A 27,205-nucleotide genomic window follows, 5' to 3' on the forward strand; every position below is an offset into this window, starting at 1 on the left:
TTCTAATAATAATAAATGTATGTCAATAAAGAAATTAATGGAGTATCCTCTTATAAAAAGTTCGTGCTCATGCTTTTAATTTGATGAATTTTCAATAAATTCAATTTATGCATGTACAATAAGTTTGTCCATTATTAGGTTTTGTACAAATATCAAATACCCAGCAAGTACCCAAATAGTGGAACCCCCAAATATTGTACACATATCTAATACAAATCAGGCCGAAAAGACTTTGATTTGTTGCCAGATTAGAGCCATATACGGCCCCATGAAAATGGCATGCACGCCTGGTGTAGAATTTTTTTTTTTTAATTAGCAGATTTGTGCTATTCGGCAACATTATAGACTCCAATTAAGAAACTTGTAATGCCTATCACTGTTTAAAAGTTTCTTTAATGACTTATTTATAAAAATTAAATTTAATTGGCCTGAATATATTGGCCTTATTTAAAGTTGCTACTGTATGCAAATCATCTGCCGCTTTATTTAAATCGTTTTAATCAACAAAAATTTAACAAACTAATTACAGATTATCCCATTTTCTATTTATTAAATATTGTTTTCTATTCAATTTTATTTAAATTTTTTGATTCGATGGAAATTTTGTTTATACTTTTTTTCCAATTTTTTTGCATATAAATAAGAGCTGGAACTGATTAATTTTTAATTTAATTCAAACGTTTAATCATTAAACTTTATTAAAATGTTTTCTTCAAAGATTTTTACTTTAACTTTACTCGTTCTTGTTGTGAGCTGCATGGTCAAATCTGAAGCAATCAACGGCAATTATGAAAGAGTTAAACGTCAAGGTAAGTTGTGCTTAATACTCAATTACTAAAATATAACAATATTGAATTTTTAATATACTAGGATGTGAAAATGGAGGTATCCCACCCTATTGCTGCGAGAATGGCTCAGCTAGCCCATACTGTTGTGAAAATGGATCAATTAGCCCATACTGCTGTGCAAATAACTCTCCATCACCATACTGTTGCGAAAATCATTCAATGAATTCTAATTGTTCATAAATTAGAAGCAAAACAGTTAAGACGAATTGATGACCCCTGCTGGATTCTGGATATTTTTCAAAAACCCATTTAAAAATCATTTTGGAATAACTTAGTAGATTCAAAAGACTTTATATTTTAAATTTGAAATAAAATCAAAATTTTTGATACCAGCAAATTTTTGTTGTTACCTAAATTTAATTTATGATTTTTCAGGAACAGGGAAGAGCTTTGAGATTTTGAGAAATTTTTACCACAGCTAGAAATCGACTTAGTTTTGTATAAAAAAAATCAACTTAATTCGACTCGACTTCGTATAAAAATCGAGTCAACTTCATACATATTTACTTACAAAACTCATGGAACTGTGAACTCACAAAAACTTTAAAAAGGATTTATTTTTACAATTTCTGTAACGACTTGTACGAATTTGAAACTGCTACAAGAATGGTATAGTGAGTTTGATAAGATATTGTAGTAATATCCAAAATACGGCAGTTTAAAGTAAAATAATATTTTCTATCTCTTTCTATTTAAGCTCACATTTTCTCAATAAAATCTACTCTCGCAAACCGCAATTATTCTCATTCGGATATCAACACTCGACACAAGTGCAACGAGTCTTAACGTACTTAGTAGCTTTATTAAAAGAAATTATTTCTTAAAAAAGAAAATTATTTTAAATTTTATTTTTCAAAAGTTAAATTAAAGAAAATGCAACAACCAACAGTCATCATTCAACGTAAGTATTCTTGTGAAATTTCTAAAACTGTGTGATATCTAAAGTTTCAACACTTCGTTTCCTTCAATGTTCATTGTTAATTGCCTTCTTATCTAATCTATTAAAAATTATTGTTTTTTGACGTCTGTTTTTATAGAATCAACAGTTTCAGTCGGTCCTGGTTCGACTCGATTAGTTTGCCCATCATGTCACGCAACAGTATCTACTCGCGTAGAACGTGAGGCATCCGGAAAAACACACATAATTGCCTTAATTTTGTGTCTTTTCATTTGCTGGTATGTTTGTGGTTGTTGATATTAAGAAATACAAAATTTTAAAATTTTCTCAATTTTTAGGCCATGCGTATGCATTCCATACTGCACAGATAGTTGCCGTAATGCGAATCATTACTGCCCAAATTGGTATGAAAAATGCAATATGTCTATACTTTCCTATTTTTAACACTTTTTCATTTTACAGCAACGCATATTTGGGAACATACAAGTAAAGATTTGCGTAACATCATTTTAATTAATCAGGTAGACTTAAGGACCACGAAAGAATTATAAAGTATTGAAAGTGTTGATCGAGTTCTGCAAAAAATTGTAATTTAGTTTGAAAAGCACCGGGTGGGTGATTAAATAGACTATTTCTATTAAGTGACTCATCGTACTTCAATGATAAAGCAAGTTAAATAATTGCCGGTATATTAGTGTTAAATAAGCGAGTGTAGCTCACACTTCAAGTGCAATTAACAATCGCTATCAGAGTAAAATGTTTGTTTTTATAGATAAAAAGTATATACTTGAGAAAAATTAGTACTTTTTCTTAGAAAATGATGTGAATGGCAAGATTGTTCTTTGCTGGAGAATTTTATTTTTAACTGTAAATTTTAAAGGTTTTTCATACATTTTTGGGGAAATTTAATCAATCATCAGCTAAACTTTACACTTCCTCTTTGATATGCTTATGTCAAGTCAATCCATTGATCGATAAAATCATACAAGTAATGAAAATGTCAATTGTTCATTCACCCACTGCTTTTGCTTATTATTATAATGTAGTGCTACAAATTACTATATTGAAAAGCACGTTACATATATTTCCATAAAAGCATTGAACAAGTCATATAATTGTTATAAGGGAACCCAATAATAGCATATGAGCTGATTACTGATAACGTATTTTACTGTACAGAATATGCCTTACTATTTTAATAAAATTACAAATTATATATAAACATTATGAATATGAATTTTAAATCGTAATAAAAAATATTTTAAATAGTTTAAAAAATTAAAATTCTTTTAAGTTGACCCCTACACCCCCACCCTCTTAAATTCTAAACTTTAAAGATTAGAACGTTAAAGATCGTAGGATGGTGAAATAACTGGAAAAAAATTTATAGAATTTTTTTAAAGATCGTCGGATGGTGAAATATTTGAAAAAAATTCAATAATCTTCAATAATTTTTTTTCCAGATTATCACGTGTTAAAGATCGTCGGATGGTGAAATAACTGAAAAAAATTCAATAATTTTCAATAATTTTTTTCCAGTTATTTCACCATCCAACGATCTTTAACACGTGATAATCCAGATTAAGCAAAAAATTCCTATTAAGATGATTAAGAGTTGTGACGTAGAAGGAAAAACTCTAGTGTACGTTTTTGTATTGTATTCAAACACTTGTTACAGTAATGTTATTGTTGTTGTTATGACTCATATTGTAGTTACAGTCAGGTCATACATATACGTAATTACTTTTTCTATGTTATATTTCTAACGCCATTAAAAATTAAATGATCTGATAATGTTGTTCTTCACGAATGTTATAGGGATGTTTACATACTATGAATCACTGGGAGCGTCTGTGCAAATTTAATATGTTTGTTGCTAATTATCACCATAACAGGAAGAGATCGCTTTGTGGTACCATAGTGCAAGAATGCATGCTCTTTGCCTTTAGAAATAAAATTTCTTAAAAATCGAGAGCAATTTATCTACTTTTGCACTTAATAATGTCAAATAATTTGCCCTGCACAATCCAAAAAGTTGTTAATTTAATAAAGATAAACGTGAAATAAAGTTAATTAAATTGCATTTTTCAAATTTAAAGGTATTTTTGATTATTCTGAAAATTGAAATAGAAAGTAATTCTAAGCAAAAGTAGTAAATTAAAATAAACAGTTTCATTTGACTGAGATTTCACTTTCATTTATAATTTTCGTTATTTGATTCAAGTGAAAAGGCAGAAAAAATCTTAACGAATAAATAAAATTTGAAATAAAAGCACAATTTTAAAATATTAAAAATAAATTTAACCGTTATTTTTTGAAGAATTTAAAATCTTTTTAAAATAATTTATTAATTTTCAATTAAATTATTAAAATTTTTAATTTTGTTGAGGAGAAAGTTTGACATTCACATAAAAATAATAAATTAAAAAAACACATAAATTAAATTAATTATTTTTTTTCTATGTGTCCGTCATTTTGTATTTGTGTTGTGTTTTTATAAGAAAAAAAAGTAAATTCCTACCCCTTGTGAGTAAATCTTTTCAGAGTGAAAACAAAATTTTTTAAAAATTAAAAAATTGAATTAAAAAAGTCGAAAAAGTGAAAATAATTTATTAAAAAGTCATTTTATAAAACAATCAATAATAATTTGTTAATATTGAAATGACATCTGTTGAAGAAAGGACAATTTTTGCAAAACTTGAAATCATGAAAGATATTCGGTAAGAAAATTATAAATATTTGTGCAATTTAATGCATCCTAAGTGCAGCATAGTATTAATTATAATAATTTTTAAACTACTAATCACTAGAATGAAGACAATTCAACTTGAAAAGTTAAAATTGCGAATAGTAAATCAAGTTGAGAATTCAGATGCCGAAGAAAAATGTCTGGGAGAGTATCGTCGAGAATTAGAATTATTGATGCAAGAAAAAATGAGTCATGTTGAGGAACTTCGACAAATTCATGCCGATATAAATGCCGTAAGAATTTAAAAACGATTTTACACTTATAAATATTTATCTAATTTTTTTGTATTGTTTAACGACAGATGGAAACTGTCATCAAACAAGCAGAAGAAAATAGACAGAGATCAGTAGGCATGGCTAATCGATTTCATGAGGAATATGTTCCACTCAAAACTGAAATTGATACAATGAGACGTGAATATTTGGGATTAGAAAAATTGCCTGAATTACATGAAGAGGAAGGTTCAATTATTCCACCAGAGTAAGTATTTTAAGGTTTCCCGTTTGTTCATGTATAGAAATTTTAAAAAATTATTTAAATTTTTTTCAGGCGCTTCCAACAACACACAAACTATTATTCAAATAAAATTACGACACCATCAGCAAGCTTCACACGGCCAACTCCAGTTTCAGCACTTACATCGAATTCCGCAAATGCTGCTCATCTTCCCTTGCCGCCCAATGATAATCCTCACATTACTCCATTGAACCCAACACACGGATTTCTACCACCAGCTCCACCATCATCAGTCGGCCAAGGCTTAAGAGGAATGACAAATAAACAGAATGAAATATCAAATCCAGTTAATCGTATACAACAATCAGCACCATCACTCGGAATGCATCCAACTTTCAGGTCTGATTTCAATGTCTCATTGAGGTATTTTCTTTTGTTTTATTATTTCATTATTCTTTTGCATTTATTAGTTTCATTTCCATTTACATATCAGTTTTCATTTATTATTTCGTTACGATTTGCGTTTCTTATTGTGTTTTGCTCGGTCATAAATCTTGAAGAAGAAAAAGAACTTGATTTGTATAGGGGGAATTGTTGAATGAAGAAATTGTTATTAACAGTCCAGAATAGCAGGAAATTTAGTCTTCATGACTGAGAATTTTATATGAACTCCAGTCAACGTGAGTCGATTTTTCATACAAAATCTGAGTCGACTTCGAGATCTGAAATAAATTGAACGTTTTGCACAGAAATTTGACACTTTATTGGTGTCAGTAAGGCCTCTTTTTCGTCATTTTAGACCTGTCACTGTCAAACGGAATCCCTTCAATTCTGACTGTACTGTACGTTTGGCTGCCATAAAAATAACATTATATTGTGTATCAATCGAGGTTAAAATTCTTTGAACAAAATTAATAATTTCAAATGATCCAGAAAAATTGAAAAATCTCAAAGCAACACAATGCGGAGACTTACGCCATGGAGTTTTAGAGACTCTGCGACCATACGGCAACTAAAAACAGGTGGCTTCCATTTGGTGTTAATTAAAAATTCTTCACAAAATAAATGCGCTTCATTCATTAACTTATCATTTATTTATAATACCTAATTAAATTTGATATTTCATGCATGAAATGAGATTTCTTGTTAATAACAGTATAGTTCATTCAAATCACTATCATATTTCTTTTTTACAGACAACAACCACCACCAATGAAAAGTTGTCTATCATGTCATCAACAAATTCATCGTAATGCACCAATTTGTCCATTGTGTAAGGCAAAGAGTCGATCACGTAATCCAAAGAAGCCAAAAAAGAAGGAACATTAAGGAGTAAGGATTGAATATGCAGAAATCATAAATAAAGTGGATTTTAAATGTATTTATTACTTAATTATTTTATAAGGTGATTTACAAACATTTTTAGGATATTTTATATTAATCTTTTATCATTCAAGACAATAGAAAGATTATTCCAGAACTCGAATTTTACATAAAGTCGACTTTTTCATACATAATCTGAGTCGACTTTGAGATCTGGATTTTTCTCATTATAAAGCATGACAACACTAGTGAATTTGAATTTCTAGTTAAAATACATGGACTAAAAATCCAAATATATCCTGGAAAAGTATTTAATTTTGAGTTGACTGTCGAAATAATTTTTCAATTAATTATAAAAAGAATTAAGCTCTAAATGGCCAAATTAGTTGTCGTTTTTTGATTTAACAAATATCATGACAGAGAACTAAAGTATTATTAGATATAAAATTTAATTGCAATTACGTATACATTTTCGTCGCTCGGATTTACAACTTCTGAATGATAAATTGATAAATTTCAAAATAAATATTGTTTTGTAAAATATGATTTGAAATTTGAATTTTAGGAATTTTTTAATGAATGATAGAATTAGATAAGATGTAAGAAATTCTTTTTTATTAAAATTAAGGTATGCGAAATATGATCGACGAAACTTTTTCTTATAAAAACTCCTTGATGGAACAAAATTTTACAATTTGACTGTTCTTTTGTGTACGATCAACATAATAATTTCAAAAATAGCAAATGTGCGAACGTAAAATGAGAATTTAAGAATTGAAAGTTCAATCTGCGATCATTAAAACGCATTTATTAAATGATTGTGTATTTTCCATTTACACCACATGGCAGACATGCATTTTTACTATTGAAAACAAAGAATTGCAATTAACTTATGAGATTATTTATCTCACATAAAATATGTAATAAAATAACAAGAATAATAATTAGAGTACTTAAGTAAACAAGAAATAAGGAACAATAAAAAATTTAATAACTTAATCAGAGTCTTTAAATAAACTGAAAACTATTTGATTATTTTTGCAATCAATTTATTTCAGGATCTATTCATACTGACTTTTACTGCAAACTGACTGTTTTGAACAGTTGACTGGTTCTGGCATAAAATATACTTTTTGGTGTTTGTAAATTTGACAGTTTTAAATATTAACAAGACAGCTTCGTTTCTTTCTATTAATACGGTGACATAATGTATTCAATGGAACAAATTGAGCTGTTCAAGATTTAAATCATTTTTAGGAATTCAATAATCATCGACAAGTTTGTTGTAGTCAATCTTTCTTTCTTCACGAATAAGCAATTAAACTCCTTCTTAAATATTCATTATCTTTTAAAATTGTTTAAATCACATTTAAATAAGTGATTCACATGGTCAGCGTAAAAAAATTAAATGTTCATAAAAATTTCCCGTTTCCTTAATTCGTGGGCTTTTATTTATTATAAATTCTTACTAATCTTAATAAATTTGTTTCATTTGTTATCTTTATTTAAGTCTATCTCCCTTAATAAATTCCAAGAAATTAAGTAAGGGATAAATAAAATAATTTAGAAATGTTTAGACGGGTTTAGACATTAAAATGTCATAACAAATATTCAAACAACTTTTTCACGGTGAAAAATAAGTGCAGAAATATTTCATGTGTCACTTTTGTTTTAAAATTAGTATTTTTGAGTTTTGACAATTTGACTATTCAAAATAGCGATTTTAAAAGTTAAAATTTGTATATTGTTAATTAAAAGCTATTAAAAGATTAATCAGAATTTATACCTACCCAAAAAAATACTTAAAATGTTTTATGTGTTTAAATCTTTTTTTAATTTCATTGTTTATTAATTAGCTATCTATGTTTATAGGCATATTTGAAATTTGTTTAAAACAATAGAAAAGTCTAAAAATAAAAATATCATCATTACAGTTACTAGTTAATGTTACAATCAGAATGTAAACCTATTCAAAGAAAATGATTCACTTCTCGTACAATATGAATTGCATTAATTTAATAAAATTATTAAATCATTTATGAGGTACTTGAGATGATTATGTCGAAATAAACCTAACATAAGTAAATCATGGAAAATAATTAAAACTTTTTGAATTTGTTAAAACTTTTGGAATCAATTTTTAAATTTTTTTTTTTTGAATCAATTCAAACATTCCAAACAAATGAGTTGAAAGAATTCTTTGAAAATTTTAAAAGAATTACATTCAAGATTTCCGAAATAAGTTCAAAGTATGTAATGGTATGCAATGTCAATCAGTCCATTTTTCATATGCCATCAACATCCTTCAAATGATGATCTCACTTAAAAATAAAATTGACTAAATACCTTAAAAATTCAAAAAGAAAAGTACATATGGTGTGAGCTTTTCTTCATATATTTCGTAATAAAAACGAGTAGTAGAAAAGAAAATACAATAAGACTCATCAATTATAACGTCATCGTTTACTTCTTATAAACAATTTGTGATATAAACATTCAGGAAACGATTTTCTTAGCAATTACTGTCTTAAGAAAAAAGGATGAATTGAAGAAGATTTTGTTAAAAATTATTGTAAATTATTTTTTAACGTAAACAATGAAAACGTGCAGAATTGAAAACAGAGAACTAAATTAGTGACATCACAAATGAACAAATTAACAAGGAAATAACGTAAACATTTTTCAAATCTACACTGTGGTGTTGAGATTATAATGGTTAAAAGCAGTTTTAAAATGAAATTTTTTAGAAAATCAAGACAAATCTTTTTTGAAAATTAGCAATTTTTCAATTATTTCTTAATTTTAAATTTTAAATCAATAAGTAAATTGTAGCACATATCATAAAAATGCATGCAAACGGTTCACACTACAAAGTCAAGCTTGCATGTGTGAATGTAATTTGGGGACTTTTAATATTCATTTATATTTCATTATACTCATAGATAATTCAACACACATGCAATGTTGTTGATAAAGAACAAAGTAAATAAAACACTTGTTTTTTCACTCTCATTTCGATATAAAAATTGTCGCAGAATAGACGTGAAGAAAATAATTACGTGACCAAATATGTCGGAAAAAAATAATCAAGCAAATCAGCCACTAAATAATCAAACTAATAGTGCACAACCCACTCAAATAGGTGGACAAAGCTATGGCTTCCAACCACAACCTGGATTCCAGCAACCACCTCCAGCTTATGATCAAAGTTTTACAGCTCAAGGTCAGCACCAACATCAGTTCTATCCAGGACAACCAGGAGCTCCAGTTGTCACAAGTTAGTAACTATTAATAAATAATGAAATTAATCTTAAGTGCCGCAGTAAACTTACATGAACTTTAAGTGATTACAGAAATTTCTGTAATTGTAGTGCAATGCAATAGAAAATGTAATGATGAAGACATCTTTACTTAAAGTTGTTGATAATTCTAAATTGCACTAGCTGGCTAAGAGCGTGTTCTCAAGGGCACTAAGCCAAGAGCCACACTCATGAGCAAGCTCTCATGAGCATGAGTTATAACTATTAAGGTTGACTTCTTAAAAATTGAAAAATATTAAATATTCCAATTTAATTATCATCTATCCTTAATAATAGTAATCGCAAATACCATATATGGTCCTGATCCCAAAGTGATAACGTGTCCAAGCTGTGGACAAATGGTAACAACTCGCATTGATTACGAATCATCGACCAAAACTCATTTGATGGCTGGTCTTCTTTGTCTTCTCATTTGGCCATGTTTTTGTAAGTAACATTTTGTTTGTATTAATTATTATCTAGTTTTGTGTCTACGCCAATTTATCAAAACATTCAACGATAACAAAAGTTTTCGATTGAAGATATTTCACAATTTTGGAAATTTTCTAATCAACTAAATTTTAATTAATTTACAGGGCTTCCTTATGCCATCGACTCATGCAAGAATGCTAGTATGTATATGATTACTTCTATTTTTAAAGATCTTACCATTATTTAATTTAATTTTACAGATCATCTTTGTCCATCATGTAACGCATATCTAGGAACATATCATGGATAAAAAGGACAACCAATGTGATCAGTATTCTTAAGACATATCTATTTATTCACCGAGAATATTCTTAAATTTGATGTCAAATTTTTTTTTAAATTTATAAATAAATAAAAGTGATATCCACTAATATTATCCTAATGTAATTCTGTTTTTGTTCATTTTGTTATCTAGTATCTTATCATTTTATCAAAAACAGGGATTAAGACTCACCAATACATTTCACATCGTGGAAATAAATCGAAATTCCATTTTATTGAATTTCGTATTCAGTAAGTTTTTGGCTGTTGTGAAAGAAATTTATAATTTAATCAATGGCTGCACCAAATCAACCACCATCTTATGATGATCATTCGAATTTTCAGAGCCAGCCACCACAGAATGCTCAACCATATCCGCCAGGTTATCCACAAGGATATCCCCAAGGTTATCCACAACCAACAGTAATTGCTCCTCCTCCAAATAATTTCCATACAGTTCCTCAATTTACGGTCGTTACTCAGCAACCAAGTAAGTAAAAATAAATAAAGAAAAATACCGAAAATTTACAAGTTTAATTTGATATTAGCAACTAGAGTTGTTGTTGGAGTCACTCCATTACTGGGTCCACTTCCAGTAGCCATGTCCTGTCCATATTGCTATGCATTGATAACAACATCAGTAAAAAATGAGATATCACTGCGAACGCATTGCTGTGCATTAGGTCTTTGTTTGGTGGGGTAAGTTCGAATTTTCATTATAAATTTCCTTATCACATAATAAAAAGGCATTAAATCTTATAAATATTTATAATTGCTTGATGACATGTTAACGATCGCAAATATCATTTTTTTATATTTTTATATTTAGTCTTTGGCCATGTGCAATTATGCCATATGTATGCGGTGGGTGCTGTCAAAAAACTGTTCATACATGTCCAAACTGTAACACATTTATTGGAAGTGATTGAAAATGATGAAATAAAAAAAGAGACTGACTCATTGAAACTCTTGAGTATTATTATATACGTCTTTGAACAACATTTATTAATTTTACATTTGATAAGATTTTGATAACTTCATTAAAAATATACACTTTGAGTGTAAATTGGGATTTAACTTTAATATGATTTGATTATATTTTGAACTTTGAATTGTTATGCATAGATAAAAAGAACATTTTTTAATTAAATAAAACTAAAAATAATAAACAAAAATATTTGCCAACATCTTTAAATCAATACTTTTCAGAAAGATAACAAAATGTTAAAGGAACCATTCACTTATTATGTAGCATGACCACCTTACCCCCTTTACCTTTCTAACAGCGTTATGAAATTAGAGTCCCGAGCAACACAAATTAAGAAATCTTCGCCTTACAGCTTTCAAGGCTCCGCTAAACCTTTTTTATTAACACCAAATGGAAACCCCCTTTGGTGTGACGTCCATAGACAATGATAGAGAAACTATTGAGAAAGCTATTGGTAACTGGCAAACGGAAGCCAGCAGAAGAGCCAGCTTTAGACGTCTAAGCGCGCACGTAGATCACAATTTTTCTGTATTGGCTTCCATTTGGTGTTAATAAAAGAAGTGTAATAGAGCCTTAAAAGCTCAATAGCGTCGCTCGGGAACTGACCCAAAGAATGACGTTGTTTACTCAAGAAGCAATTAAATGTACGTCAAATTCATGACTTCGTGAATCACCAACTATATTTGAAGGCTTATCGTATATTTTATTTAAGTGACGATTCCCTATCACAGTTTTTATTTACGTCTCTATTAATTGCAGATAGTGAATGTAAAAAAAACGAAATATAATCTAACCATATTCCATTGGAATATTTCAGTTTGTGTGTAAATTTCAGCCAGTAAAGTTTACTGTTGACATTTTACCAATAATTTGCACGACAATTTCCATTGCAATCTTATCTTGATCTTTTCTGATTTACGAAGAAATAATTAATTTTGTCTATGGAACTGAAAAATCCAGCAATGAGCCAACCACCATATCCAACGCAAGGACAGCCACCATATCCAAATCAGAGTCAACAACAATTTGGACCACCACCAGGCGCAATGCCTGCGCCAACATCATATCCACAATATGGACCGCCACCAATTACCACACAACGTAAGTTATTGTTATATTTTTTTGAGCTTCTTCAAATATTCCTATAAAGTATTGAAACTTACAAAAATCAGAGGTCGAAGTCAGTGAGGCTAAGTAGTGGTCAAAATTTCAATCGATTTCAAGTCAACTAGAGTGAACTTGACCCCCCGACCACTACAGTCGTCTTAAAATTAGTTAAAATTTTAGTGAAGTGAATTACATTGAACTCATCGACTTTGACCTTTGGCTTTAATAATTAATAGTGGTTATCTAGAATACAATATCTATTTAAACTTTGCAAAGCTTTATACATATTAGAAACATTTCATAAATCAAGAATGCGCATGTAGAACTGCATAAGTTACTGAAAAAACATGAAACTGATGTGAATACGTTTTATACTCCTTGATATTAATCTAATGAATCAGAAAAAGTGCATGGTCATGTTATAGTAATCACTCGACCACATATTTTAGAAATTCCCCATCAGAAATGATTTGCACTACAACATATTTTGAGATGATTTTATCTAAAATATTTGACTTACAAAATATGTTTAAATTTATTTTAGCGACGACAGTCATCATACAGTCATCAGTTCATTTGGGTCCTGATCCACAGCCCATGACATGTCCAAATTGTAGAGCAAACATAACAACACGAGTAAAGGACGAAGCAACGACAAAAACTCACTTATTTGCATTAGGTATATGCTTGGTCGGATGCAGTTTGGGATGTTGCTTCATTCCATATTGCGTTAGTAGCTGCCAAGGACAACGACATGAATGTCCAAACTGTGGTCAATTCGTTGGAATGCATAAATAAAATCGAAATACTTTTATGTGAAATGTTTTAAAAGTAAATCTTTTTATCTACATATATTCCGGTAAATGGGAAGTGATAAGATACGAAAAGACGATTAAAGTTAATGTTTGATTGAAATTACACTACTTTTATCGCTTTTGTCTACGTTTTATTTAGTGTGTGTATTTTTGTTATCTGAATATAAATAAAAATTGTATAAATAAAATATTATATTGTTCTTTGATACCTAGAAATTGGCAAAAAAGTCATGCAATACTGTTAAATAAGCTTAATCAGAAATTGATTGGGAAAATACAAAAAGTTATGAAACCAATTTCTTCTTCCGAATAACATAAATCGTTCAATCAATCCAAAATCTAACACCAAACTAGCGATACACTGACTTGAACCAAATCTGGCACAAAACCAACTTTACGTCGTCCTAGAATCTATGATCAATTAAGCTATTTATGCTAGTCAGGTCTGTTACATTATGGATTATTTCAAACTGCAGACATTCAAATTGTAATCAATGCCCGCTATAAGTCGCAAGACTGATCATAATTGACTGTTACTGACTACTAAGCTCAAGCATATATCTAAATTTTCTCCAAAAATTAATCAGCAATAAATTACACTCGTTAAGAGATTCACATTAAAACCAAGATTTATTTCCATATTACACGAAAATTTCTCATTATTTTTGACCATCCAACGATCAGTCAGTATTTATAGACAACGCATCGATATCGTAGAAAATATTTTACTCAAAAAATTTTCTTTCCTTCAATTTCCCTCAACTTTTGTACACACAAAAAGAATATGAAAAACAAGCAGTCAAAAGAGTTTCTCTCATTTCTTCTCATTTGGGTTCCATACAGTGCACATTCTTTGACTTGATCTTCTTTTCATCGGCGATGAAATACATAAAAAAGAAAATTAGCATACTACACTATACTATACAAAATATAATTATAATACACCGTCTGCCTTTCTCTCCTGAAACGTTTGTGTTTTCTTTTCGCTACATTTTCATTGTCTTATTTGAGCTGGACGCGTACGGAACATCTCCTACGATTTTTCTCAGATTTTTAAAATCTTGTCACTCGTGTTTAAACTGAATAAAAAAAAAGAATATTAATTTAATCAGAAAACAAATTGATGTCAGATGTGTTAATTGACATTAATAGCATCAAGTGAAATATAATTAACTGAATAATAATTAATTCAATTAAGTCGTGAAATATTTTGGATGTTAAATACTTGTTAAGAGACAGTAAAATAAGTCAAAGTTAAAAATGGATAGTTTTATGAATCCACAGAAAGGACATAAAGGATTAAAAGAACCTGATAAACCATGGAATTTTATAGAGTGTGAGGATACATTCCCAATGAATCCATTGATGAAATAACTTACTGTGATTAATGTCCTGCTTTTTATTCTGTTCTTTTTTTTACACATATAGCTGCACTTATTGCAAGACACGCACCTGAAGTTAGTATTGAAATTTTTTGTTAAACAATTAAATGTGCCCACTATCGTTTTTGCAAGAATGTGATAACTTGAGTCTGATGAAACGCAGACGAAATTTTTTAATTCTGATGTGAGATATTTAAAAATATTTTAATCTCCCCAGGCAGAACTAGAGTTTTTTTTATAAAACTTATTCTTAGTTCTAATAATATTTCATCTAAAACATTGATTTACATGACAAATTCTCAGTAGGGAGTCACAACAAGAACATTTCTAATCATAGTCACTAGTCTGTCATAGAGTTGAGTTAAGTTTGTTGTCTCAACCAATTTAGAAGTGAAAAATGATTTTCAATTTGGAAAATTAAAAAAATTAAAAATTCATGTACAAAATAAAATAGAATGAACAATTGATATCGGAAGTTCTTTTGTTTACAAAATTAATGTGCTTCAAATTTTATGTGAAAAAATGAAAATGTGAAAATTGAGAAAAAAGAAAACAGTGAATGGAGAATGTTTAAAAACGAGGCGATTAGTTAAATTACTCCGTGGAATTTAATCACATTATATTCTTCTATTGCTTGTAGATTGAGAATAAACAATACCACGAAATTTAAACAAAAAATGTTAAAGATAAAATTTTTGATTTTTTTCAAGATACTGATAGGCTTGCCAGATATCTTCAAAATTGTTTTTTTGCAATATTTTACTTTAAATTGATTTTTAAACGACTTTTAAAAGCGTAAAAGCTATTTCATTCAAGATTAACGACCATCTCTTAAAAGATAATAGTTACAACTGCTAAAACCAGCTAAGTTTTTCAAAAGAATTACTGCTTAAATTCTTTTAATGCGATCCTCCTAAATCACTCAATCAAAAACTGTTATTTTAAAATTTATCTTTGGATATTCATTTTAATTCTGTCTTTATATGACAAATAATTTAAGTCGTTTATTATTCTGACTCTCTGTCATTCCGCTTTAAACTATGCTCCTTTTATTTTCACCTCAATTTTCCTGGAAAAGACTTGTCAAATAAGAGATTTTGTTAATTTGGGATTAATTTTTACTAGTGACAAAAGAACATTAGTTTCCATCTGGACATTAACTTGCCATCAACTATGTAGTTAAAACGTATTTTCTCGGATTTAATTATAATCACATAAAATTTTCAATTTTGCAGATCGTGCAATAGTTAAATTCTTGAATTGATATCTTCTTACAGTGCTTGTTAGGATTTTATTCTAGTTTCTAAATAAAAATATTATTTTATGCTACAATAGAATGGATGTAGCAGTAATTGAATACAAAATTTGACAAGAAAGTGAAGTTCCTTCTCTAAAGTTTTATAAACCTAAACATCCCGAGCGACACACATGAGAGAATTTCACCATGCTGTTTTTAAAAGTTACACTAAGTGTCCCTTATGTAGAACTCGAAATGGTACCCACCTCAGTGTGACATCCATATGCCTGTACCAACATGATTGAAATCTAAATTAAAGAAGAAGTAACGAGTTTTATATATGATGAGGATGTCGTAAAATTTTTTAAAATGTATAGAGTGTCACGTTTTTTTACATCAGTTCCAACTTAAGATTTTTGTAGGCTTTAAAACACAATCTAAAAATAAACTCGAGTTATCACAATTCTTGAAGCAAAAAAAGAAATGTGTCATTTTTGTTTTGACCACTTTAATCACATTTCACTTCACATGTGGATTAAAGAATACATTTCCTTAATAATAACTTACTTAATGTAAATTCTCTTTATGAAAATTATTACTGATAATTTAATTTCTTATTTTTCTTCTTGAAAATATGAAAAGGTAGGACCACATCCAATGAAAATAAAATGTCCCTCATGTGCCAAACAAATCACATCACACATTGATACAGAGACTTATTCAAAAACGCATTTTTGTGCAGCCGCTCTGATGATGACAATTGTGTAAGTTTTTACAAAATGTGCATTATTTCAAATTGAAAATATACTTTTGTACATGAAGATGACGATCATAATGGGATATAAAATTAATGGGTTTGTAAGTGAAGAAAAAGAAAATATTTTGAGTGACATGAAAATGAGTTTTAGAAAATTTCAAAATAAACTGACAAATGACACAACTCGTGCTAACTGAATCATTTTAGTGTTTGTGAAACCAGCCGTGACTTTATGTAGCAAATACTAAAATTCCTTGACCAGTCACTCTAATGATCTTCAAGACACAGTTTCAAAACATAGATGAACTTAAACATGATAAGTTTGATCTGAAATTGCCAGTATACTTACCATTTTCGGTGACTATATTTCAATTTTGCCGGAAATTACAAATTGCTGGTATAAAAACTGTTAACACTGCCTATAACTTACCGCATTATCAAATATAAATTCATTCTTTTGATGATGCATCAAGCATAGGCAACAGTTATATGTAGTGGAGATAAATGGTTAAAATGTGCTTTGCGTCATGCTTTCTAACAAACCCCGGTAATTCATTTGTAGGAGCAGATGACCGGAAATTGTAGGGCGTGGGTTTGAAAAACACTCAGGATATGTTGCGGGGAATTGTGAAGTCAAATTTTGGCGAAAACAGCCAGAGTCATATCAGACACAAGCTTCTGACTTTATCACGTCATGCTACTTTAGAGTAGATTAATTGGAAAAATAAATAATGAAGGACTAGACATTCTAATGATTCCACATTAATCCTCTTTCGTTTTGTATATTTTTACTTTTCATAGCAGTTAGACAACTTTACTCATAAATCACACTTATAATTTTTCAAACAGAAAATATGATGAGAAAAATGTCATTGATTGACACTCCAGACTTAGAAACTTGGTGCCTCTCTAATTACCATCAGTAAAAAATAAACAGTCGCCAATTTTATGCAAAGCACAATTCCTACATAATTGCGTTTTTATAAATATTTCTATCGAGTTTCTATGCCTAGGTATTTTAAAAGAAAAAATTTAAAATCAACAGCATCAAAAAAATTTTTTAAACGACACAAAACACAAGCTCCACATGTTTATAACCAATCGTTCACATTGTAAAATTGTAATTAATGTCAGTCAATTTAAACATATACTAATAAAAATTTTCTCACTTTCTCTCTCTATTCCTATAGATGCTGTCCACTGTCATGTCTAGTGTACTTAATAGATACATGGAAGAGGAAGCATCACTATTGTCCGGAATGTAAAATGTATCTCGGAACTTACAGTGGCTAACAAAACTGTGATAAAGAAATTTTTATACTTTATATTAATACATTTAAAGTGTGAATCTTTCTCCTATTCTTAATTGTTTTTTTTTATTCTATTTTCTCATTGTTACAGTCATTCTTTAATTCTTAGTGTTACTATCATAAATTTATTATTGTTGTCATTGTCATTTTTTTAAAAGAATATAAATATTATTACGTTCGAAAGGATATTGTAAAATATTATAGACATAATGTTTTGCCAAAAATCGTTAAAATCTCTATCGTTATTGTCACCGTAAGTCTACTTTTAAAATATATTCATGATTACATTTTCTTGTAAACAGGGCAGGGGCGTATTAAAGAATTTTAAGGATGTACGCTAAAATTGTTAGAGTTTTGTAATTTTTGTCACGAAAAGCCCTAATAAGTTGAGGAATTTCAATCTAAAAATAGAAGATTTAAGCCTCTTTCCCCCTAAATACATCCCTGATGCTCGCGACGTGATTTTAAAATCATAAAGAATGTGAAATTGGGCAGGGTCACGGCTAAACATTTTCCTAATTTCTTGTTCCTATTTTGTTACAGTTTAAATATTTTTGATGTGGAAAACAAATCTTTTATAAAGAAGTCCAACATTTTATTTAAAATAAGGATGATATAAAATAAGTATTAAAGTTTTATTTCAAAATGAAGATATGGGAGTTTAAAAAAATGTTTTAAGTCACTTGTGAATGACCTAAATGATTCACACTATTCAAGCCCCCTCAGTGCTTGCAATCTGTTTCTTGATGCAGGAGACATTTTCCATTAAAAATATGTTTGTTCTCTTAGTCAAACTTTAACAAAAGATTAATCAATAGTGATGTCATTGTTTCCCATGAATTTCTGTTTAAGCATGAAATTTAATTTAAAACATCTGAAAAGTCAATGTGATGATTATACAAAATTTAAATATATACAAAAAAATAATTAGCATGACTCAACTAAAGCCTGTTAATTATTGAAAAAAAATCTCATTTAAACTTTCTCAAATAACAAAAGAAACAAAAAAAATACGAATATTATTAACTAGGACTGTGTTTACTAAATATATTGGCACAGATGTAAGCAATCTAGCTGTAGTATATTTACACATTTACCTAAAGATATTTACTGATTTTTCACAATGTTAAGAAAATTAAATTGTATTACAAACTATATTGGGAATCTAAAATCGAGCTGATATCAAGGATTAGCTCATTATTAAACTTATAAATTTAAGAAAGTTTCAAGGTTTTAAAAAATATTCATTCTAAAAATTGGCGCGTGTATTTTTTTCTCTCATCTTATCTGAAACTTCGTCAACTTATTCTGAATTTCACCATATCGGCAACATCAATTATCCCAAAAATATTTAAATTTAAAAAAATATCTTTCAACTACCCTCATTTAGTAGTCTTATTTATGACCAATTTGATTTCACACTTTTTAACGATTTTACGTATTTCCCAATGACAAATATTTAACTTTCTGATTCAAGAATCTAGCAAAACATTAAGTTGTTGACATTTTATAATCGTTATATACATTAAGAGACATTACTAATTTGTTAAAAATAATCGAGGAAATTTCTTTTTTAAAATTCTCTCTATTTTTTCGCTGGTTTTCCATTTTCTATTAATTAAAAAACGTAAAAAAAAAGTTTAATTATGTAAATGTAATTAATGTTATTTTGAAAAAAAAATACAATATGTTCTGTAATAAAATAAAGACATAAACTGAATTTATTAGAACAAGATTTTTCATGATGAACATGAAAGCTGAAAAATCAATAAACACATTTTTTATTTCTCTTCACTTTCAAATACGTCTTTGTGAAATACACCAATAAGATTATATTGTTATTTGACAGTCAATGAAATTTTCAGGCATGGCAGGAGAAGAAAACATTTTGTTTAAAATTTCGTCAGATATTTTTTTATGTTTACAGGATTGTTTGACCTTTATTCTTACACCTACCTATGTTTTCTTAGCAAGTATTTTCAAGGTTAATCTATTGTATTAAACTATTCTAATGAAGTTTAAAATTCATTAATTTTTAAAATTCCTTATTTTTAACATTTTGTTCAACCTTTTGAATTTTTAAAATTCCGAATTTTCAGAAATCACATCATGAAGATAATCACAATCGGAAATTGATTGGATAAAACGGGTACCGAAATACGCAATCATGAATTAAAAAGCAAAGAAAATTTAAAATCAGATTTACTAAATATGAAAATGTGGATCAAAGGAAACTCCATGCCAAGTAGAAATGAAGCAATTAATGTAGATGAGGCAAAGTGTCAAGACATCACGGAAGTACTTTAAAAGTTTGATGAAACACATAATCAATGTGTGTTGTGTGATGCGCCACAAAACTTTCGCAATGCTGTTTTAATTTGATGTGAGGTAGGTGATTATGGTTTCAATTAAGTTGCAAAGAAATGAATTTTTTATTTCAGAGCATATAAAACTGTTTTAAATTAAGAACAGTTGTGTAGCCTTAAATCACTTGGTTTTGGTTTCAAAATTTCTACTGCATATTTTTAAAAACTTCGAGCAAATTAAAAACAATTTTTAAAAGGATTTAAGAAATCCGATCTCTATTATAAGAATGTGTTTTTATATTTTTTGGTACATATTACTAATAACACAGTCTGTAATTTTACTGAATATTTCAATTTAAAATTTAAAAGTTTAACAATTGAAATTGAGATATTTATACTAATTATCTATCAGCAATTAGGCATTGTAAAAGATCACATGAACAAACACAGAACTTCTGGAAAGCGTATGGCTTCAGGACAGATTCGATGAAATCCAGGCTCAATCCAAAGTCAAGACGACATGACCTGGATTTTTGGTAATTTATGTTACACTGTGCTTTTATAAGATTCTTGATAAATACTATTAATTGAGGCAGTATTGTACTTGGTACTTCAAAGATGTGAGCCAGTTGTAGAGTCAGCTTTAAGCGCCATCTAAGGAGGGATCACAATTCATCTGGATGATCTTAACGAATAAGATAAGTCTTATTGCATTTAGAATTAATTAATTCATGCATGCAAATGAATATTAATTTCATTATTTTCGTGTCATTCTTAATGCAAAAATGATGAATTTATTAGTTATTTTATGTCGATCAACGGAAATTCACAAGTTAAAAAGGAAGACAGGAAGAACAAATAAAATAAATAACTCATACATATAATGCAATATTTGTTTGAAGAAGTAATGAAAGGTTGTGGGAAAATAGACAAAGCTGATAATTTAGCATGTGATCATTTTACCATTCATTTATTTAACTATCAATATTTATTTTTGCAATTGGAAGGATGTTTTAATTAAAAGAATGAAATACCTCTGTTGATTCTTCCGTCAATTTATATTTTATTTTCAACTCCAATGCCAAGAATGTCTACAGTTTCCTTCCTTTTTTCTACAAATAATTAAAACACTGAACTTAAAAAGGGATTAACTACAGACACAAAAGAGAACTTGAAAAATTTCAAAAATACGCTTTAAATTTTCTTTATTTTTAGCCTGACAGTCAATAGAAATGTACCGTAAATCATGTTAATCAGCTGAAAATGTTCAATTTTCAATTCTTCTTCTCAAGTGAAACCAAAACTCATCTCATTTACAATTTCTTTTTTAAAAAGATTTCACATTTTGTTGTGTTAAGTTATGATAACATATGTCATGCTGTTCATACTCTCCATGATATATTTTTCTTAAAATTTTCGTGAGAAAAATTAGTTCATTGAGAAAAATAACGTACAAAAAAACTGTGAGAGTTAATATTTCTATCATTGATCGGCGTTAATGATCATCTGATTTAAATTTCCGGAAATCTTCTTTATGAACGAAAAGACCGAAAGACGAATGAAAAATTTTCTCTCATTTACGTGTTATTTAAAAGAAAATACTCAGCATCATACATACGTTTAGAGAAAAACTCACGCATGAAAAATGAGAAAATTAACAAAAAATTGCTTTCAGAAATTTATTTCCTCGAGGAAGATTTTCTTTACCCAGTGGGGAAATTCTTAAAATTATAATTTCAATTTTGCAAAGTAAAAACCTCTAATTTAAATTTAATAAAGTATATGTGGCCACTTTTAGCTAGGTTATAATCTTCCCGAATTGAACAGACTGCGATTAATCGACCCTATATCTAGCAATAACTTTGACATTTGTGGAAATTGCTATAAAGTGTCTAGTTTATTACTTCATTTGAACTTGACTCCATTGCTTTCTGAACATAAGTAACTAACGATTTTCCTAACTCTCAGATAGGGCTCGTAGAGATGGTAATGCACTGGTCATCGGTTTTTGGAAAGCTGTTAGCAGCGATAACTAGTTTCAAAAGCAAACTAAGGGAGGCCATAGATCACAATTAATATGCACGACCAACGAAAAATAGGCCGAGCACTTCAAAAAAATTACTCATCCCACTTCCTTGACAATGTCTCTAAATTAAAAACCTTCCTTCCATCCCTGATGACGTTAAAAAGACTCCCCAAAAAATCTTAAAAACCCCACAGTACAGACGAAAAAGAAAATCAAAACAAAAATTTACTCCAAAACAGCGTTACGAATCCTAATCGATGATATTTTTAGGCCAGCTCCTCATGTGTCTTCATGATGATTTCACTTTCGTTCTAGTCAATTTTAGTATCTTCATTGGAGCGAATGTGTAAAGCACAAAAAAATATTGAGTGGAGAAAATTTTGAATACCTATTTTTGTTAATTTTCCAATAAATAAAAACAAGTAAATTCCGCAAAGTTCAAATTAAGATAAAAGCAACTGAGAAAAGATGGCTGAAATGATATATTGTAAGTATTGATGCACTCAATTGACTTAATATCTAAAATTTAAATAATTTTTTTAGATAATGATGAACTTAAAGCAGTATCTACACATATTATTTGTCCTAAGTGTCAATCACCAACGTCCACTAATGTAGAAGTGAAAAATACCAAGACAACGCATATGATAGCATTTTTAATGTGTTTAGTTGGCATGTGTCTCTGTGCATGGCTACCATATACAATAAATGGTAAATTAAATATTCTCAAATTTTTTTATTTATTTATTTTTTACCCCATCCAATTGCCACATTTTGCTACTCCAAATGATTCATTCGCATGCTGTGGATTGGATGTTTGATAGAAACCAGAAATGTGAAAAGATCAGATAATTGCGAAGTTAAATTTAATAGAGTAACATGATTAAATTGAGACATTTTATATGGAATTCAAGTCATTAAATTTTGGAACTGATTTATAGAGTCAACTAAATTAGAATCGGTATTTCTACGTGTGGACAACTTGACATAATGTTAATAACAAGATTTACGATCGACTAATGAGCAGGTAATGACATTTTCTCTGGAACGTTCCGTAAAATATGTCATTAGTCGATCGTGTGTCTAGTTGTTAATTAGAAATTATGTCTGGTTGTCCATTATTTTATTTAATTGACCTCAAATCAAATTTAATGCATCCCAAATCACACAAGTTATTTAATCATTATAATTGTTTTATTTTCATGCCGGCATGACTTTGGTATGGTGCTGGATTAAACCGAACTCTGTAAGTCAGCTACAATTTTGATCGCTAAATTGTTTTGTGCTATTCTTTTTCTAAAAGACGTCATCTAATGACGTCGATATTTAATGACCATTTGCTGATTATAAATTTCAAGTGCAATGATATCTCCCGCTATCTCAAAAGAAAAGAAAATCATTTTTATCCGCGAAAAAAAATTAGAAAACTCAAAACATAAAAAATGATTCACAAAAATCTTATTTTTAGTTTAAAAATATTTCTGATGTGTGCTTTTGTTATTTTATGATTTTTCTTAGATCTTTAATTCTCGCATTCTTTTTTTTAGACTGCCGATCTATCAGACATTACTGCCAAAAATGCAATAGATATGTTGGAAATTATCGAGGAAATTATAGATTCTGTTAAATCTTCAACCGCAAAAACTACCATCATCATTCAAAACTATCATCAAACTCGAACGGCCCAATGCAAGTCATCACGGTGTCGTCAGGGTAACTTCACGTCTTATCGTTAATACGGCGATTTACGGGTGCCCTAACGAGCATGTTGTGCTGTTCGGGAAAACTTTCATGTTAATCATTTACAAAGTCTAAAGCTCTTAAAGTCATTATAATTGTTTTATTTTCATTTTTGTGACAATTTATTAAGTGTATGTAACTTTTTAAAAAGATGTCCGATCGGCACATGTTGAGATGTTTGAAATGTTGTCAACACGACGATGAGGCTGCGTCTAATGCCAACATTTCAATATGTTCCGATCGAGATTCATTTTTGAAATGTAAACGTTTGTATTGATAAACTAAAGATTTATATTTTACATTCGTGTTTCATTTATGACTTATCGGAACTACAAAATTTTAAAGTTTTATACGTTCAAACATGAGATGAAATGAGATTCCTGCAGCAGTTAATTATATCCGTTGATATATTGTTCTGATGGCCATTCAGGATGGTGAAATCATATCAGTAACACAACTCAGTTAAAAATTTAAAGTATCATATTGCAAAAAAAGAAGTGACCCGAGTGGATAAAAATTCGTTATAACTAGTTAATGTCAGTTCATGTTAAGTTGATATCTAGCTCTGACATACCGGTTGTCCCGTGGGGAAGATACTGTCCTGTGGGGGTTCACACAGGTTGGATCTAATTTATGAACATCTTATCAAATCATCAAAAGTGTGTATACAAAAGTGCATTTAAAAGGAAATTCATACATCTTTTGCTGTATATCTCTCAATATGTGTGAATTTTCTCAAGTTCAAAATTTTGGTAGTTAAAAAAAGTAATTTTCATTGGTGAAGTGTGAATTGATGTATTGAGTTTGAATGTACAAAGAAAAAGAAGAAACATGTGTAAATGTAAACAGCTTTTTTGATATTTCAATTTTAAAAGCAGGTCGTAAAGCAGCTCAAATTTTATTCATTCAGAAAAATAAGGAAATTAAAAAAGTTATTGTTAAGTTGTGCATGAGCTGTGGTTTGATTTTCTCAAAAGAAATGTGTTGTAAACTATCAGTAACCAAATATGTTAGGAGTCATTTGGATATTTCGTAACACTACAATTGGATACATGACCATTAAAATGAGATCCAGTGACTCATGTCATAGATAACTCCCAGATATACTCCAGTTCACACTAAGGATCCATACAACCGTGCATAAAAACAAGATTTATTACGTTACGAGAATGAATTTCTATTGTTTAAATAAAATCAACATAACCAGATCCAGTAGGAAACTTCTAGACCATTAAAATGAACGTAATATGGAATCCAGTTCATGCTTTAATATAGAATCCAACTCCGTTACGACCTTTAAAATAAGATGTTACAAAATATTCAAACGACTCCATAATCCACAAACTTCTCTAATAATTGAAACCGTTTGAATCTTTCTCAATATATTTTTCAATACCTACTCTTACTAAAAATAAGACACAAAGATTCAATCTTACTATTCGAAAATTGTTACAATCTAAGTCTAATTGTTATTATTTAATTATTTATTATATTCATTTGATTTTGGCTTTTATACTTTTTGAAATAAATAATCATAAAATAAAGAAAGATAATGCATTTTGTCATATATTGTTGGCATGAGTAATATTGACGACTAATATAAAGAACTACTGCATAAATCATCTAATTCAAAGCTACACAAAGCCTTTAAGTCAACGAATTAAAAATTTATTTGTAATTCACGTACCCAAGCAGCACAATGCGTCGAACTGCATTTTCGTCGTAAAATTGGGTTGAAATCAACCGTCACGGTACTGACAGAGCAACTTTGCGTCTTGCCGTTAACACAGCAGCCGACTTAGTAGGACGTAGCGATGCACTAGAGAACACGATATGCTATTTGGGATACCTAACTGCATGTCTCTTAGCTTTGCGATTTATCATTAAGAAAAAGTCACTATGGTGCCAAGTAACTCTAACTAACGAATGAAATGGTTACTAAAATATTTACTAGTTCAATACTCAAGTCAAAACATCTACAAGCTTAATTACTTGACATGTGAAACAAGGATCTGTTAGATTACAACAATAGATTGAAAACCAAAAATATGAAATGGACACAAAATCAATTTCTTTAGTCCGTCGCAAGCTGTTCTTAAGCTCATTCATTGTGAATTTTTGAGATTTTTAAATAAAGCCATGGGTAAGATTCTGCTGATTAAACAATCAAACCATATTTTAGTTCACAAATTATCTCTTCCAAGTTAATTCAAATTTATCGCATCAACGTTGCTGCTTATATGACTTACCTCCAAGTTATGAAGAGGCAATGTGCCGCAATCAGGTACCACGACCAAAAAATCATGTTGAAATTTCATCAATATCCTCTATGGTGTCACAACCAATGGTATATTCTGTACCCGAAGTGATGACAACTAATATAAGGGCTTAGCAAACTGTAAATTAGCTACCAATTCATTGCCGCAATCATCAACGTATTTTTGAGGCCTTAAATCAACCAGGAATATCTCAAAATTTAAGAAATAATAGATATCAAACTCACTTTAATGTACATCCACAACCAAGATCAAATTGTGTTGTTCAAGTTGATGCACAACATCCATCGAATCGTGAAACTCAGCATTCATATGAAAGATCAAGTCCTGGAAAAACATTTCAATGGAAGAAAATTTTATTAATTTATGTGGTCTGTGTTTTTCTTGCTATTATCGTGTTTAACACTTTTCGGAACTCGTCAAAATAATTACGACTTTAATCTATGGTATTGTATCTTTAGTCGTGTACTTTACAGCACATTTCATTATAATAAAGGAAAATTCATAATTTAATTTCATTGCTAAGGCTTCTTCTAGTTGCAAGACATTTAAAATGAGTAAATTTAATCAAGTTCAGGCTTAATACCTATTTATATCCTTTATATTATTTCAGACTACTACGACTATCAGCAAAAGTCTTATAGAGGTGACTGTCAAACGCCAAACATTTTCCGAACTGCAAGTAATCAACAAGGATCTTGTTCAAAGGATCCGTTGAACTCTGTATCATCAAGACTAAATGATGTAGCAGTTCCACCTGTTTATACGCCATCGACTTGCATGTATGCAATAGGGCAGCCTGGTCAGTCCAATGCAGAACGTAAGTTGTAATACATGAGAAATTTTGTTTCCTTACTTTATTTTACTTTACAGCTGAAATGAATACCATTCAGAAAATTCAGATGATGGGGAGCGTTCCATTGACTGTCCGATGT

At 29.3% G+C, this 27,205-nt stretch overlaps 6 protein-coding genes and 1 long non-coding RNA gene across 8 annotated transcripts; all 7 read left to right on the forward strand.

Annotated features, from left to right (window-relative positions):
* Positions 1-1,585: 1,585 nt before the first annotated feature.
* LOC139089668 (lipopolysaccharide-induced tumor necrosis factor-alpha factor homolog) lies at positions 1,586-2,973 on the forward strand. Its single transcript, XM_070639252.1, has 4 exons — positions 1,586-1,749; positions 1,886-2,024; positions 2,085-2,150; positions 2,209-2,973. The coding sequence occupies exons 1-4, from the start codon at positions 1,722-1,724 to the stop codon at positions 2,234-2,236; spliced, it is 261 nt and encodes an 86-aa protein (XP_070495353.1). The 5' UTR covers positions 1,586-1,721; the 3' UTR covers positions 2,237-2,973.
* Positions 2,974-4,315: 1,342 nt separating this feature from the next.
* On the forward strand, positions 4,316-7,273 carry LOC139089676 (zinc finger C4H2 domain-containing protein-like). 2 transcript variants are annotated; one of them, XM_070639259.1, is made up of 5 exons: positions 4,316-4,466; positions 4,557-4,728; positions 4,797-4,975; positions 5,045-5,374; positions 6,148-7,273. In XM_070639259.1, the coding sequence occupies exons 1-5, from the start codon at positions 4,408-4,410 to the stop codon at positions 6,278-6,280; spliced, it is 873 nt and encodes a 290-aa protein (XP_070495360.1). In that variant the 5' UTR covers positions 4,316-4,407; the 3' UTR covers positions 6,281-7,273. The 2 variants fall into 2 exon arrangements, with proteins under 2 accessions (XP_070495360.1, XP_070495361.1); XM_070639260.1 differs by having other exon boundaries at positions 5,045-5,350.
* Positions 7,274-9,275: 2,002 nt separating this feature from the next.
* On the forward strand, positions 9,276-10,452 carry LOC139089665 (lipopolysaccharide-induced tumor necrosis factor-alpha factor homolog). Its single transcript, XM_070639250.1, has 4 exons — positions 9,276-9,551; positions 9,871-10,020; positions 10,170-10,205; positions 10,266-10,452. The coding sequence occupies exons 1-4, from the start codon at positions 9,344-9,346 to the stop codon at positions 10,313-10,315; spliced, it is 444 nt and encodes a 147-aa protein (XP_070495351.1). The 5' UTR covers positions 9,276-9,343; the 3' UTR covers positions 10,316-10,452.
* A 117-nt stretch (positions 10,453-10,569) lies between these two features.
* LOC139089664 (cell death-inducing p53-target protein 1-like) lies at positions 10,570-11,292 on the forward strand. Its single transcript, XM_070639249.1, has 3 exons — positions 10,570-10,816; positions 10,875-11,025; positions 11,156-11,292. The coding sequence occupies exons 1-3, from the start codon at positions 10,621-10,623 to the stop codon at positions 11,253-11,255; spliced, it is 447 nt and encodes a 148-aa protein (XP_070495350.1). The 5' UTR covers positions 10,570-10,620; the 3' UTR covers positions 11,256-11,292.
* Positions 11,293-12,112: 820 nt separating this feature from the next.
* LOC139089675 (lipopolysaccharide-induced tumor necrosis factor-alpha factor homolog) lies at positions 12,113-13,424 on the forward strand. Its single transcript, XM_070639258.1, has 2 exons — positions 12,113-12,415; positions 12,966-13,424. The coding sequence occupies exons 1-2, from the start codon at positions 12,256-12,258 to the stop codon at positions 13,217-13,219; spliced, it is 414 nt and encodes a 137-aa protein (XP_070495359.1). The 5' UTR covers positions 12,113-12,255; the 3' UTR covers positions 13,220-13,424.
* Positions 13,425-14,233: 809 nt separating this feature from the next.
* On the forward strand, positions 14,234-17,971 carry LOC139089677 (lipopolysaccharide-induced tumor necrosis factor-alpha factor homolog). The gene is made up of 4 exons (XM_070639261.1): positions 14,234-14,572; positions 14,665-14,693; positions 16,498-16,619; positions 17,803-17,971. Exons 1-4 carry the CDS (start codon positions 14,497-14,499, stop codon positions 17,903-17,905), a joined length of 330 nt encoding a protein of 109 aa, XP_070495362.1. The 5' UTR covers positions 14,234-14,496; the 3' UTR covers positions 17,906-17,971.
* A 4,586-nt stretch (positions 17,972-22,557) lies between these two features.
* Positions 22,558-24,293, forward strand: LOC139089667 (uncharacterized). The gene is made up of 3 exons (XR_011544320.1): positions 22,558-22,741; positions 22,798-22,965; positions 23,802-24,293. It is a non-coding gene; the product is annotated as an uncharacterized lncRNA (long non-coding RNA).
* Positions 24,294-27,205: the final 2,912 nt, after the last annotated feature.

This window comes from Chironomus tepperi, unplaced genomic scaffold, assembly GCF_022539635.2.
Source record: "Chironomus tepperi strain 1889 unplaced genomic scaffold, CSIRO-AGI_Ctep_v1 contig_191, whole genome shotgun sequence".
Lineage (NCBI taxonomy): Eukaryota > Metazoa > Arthropoda > Insecta > Diptera > Chironomidae > Chironomus > Chironomus tepperi.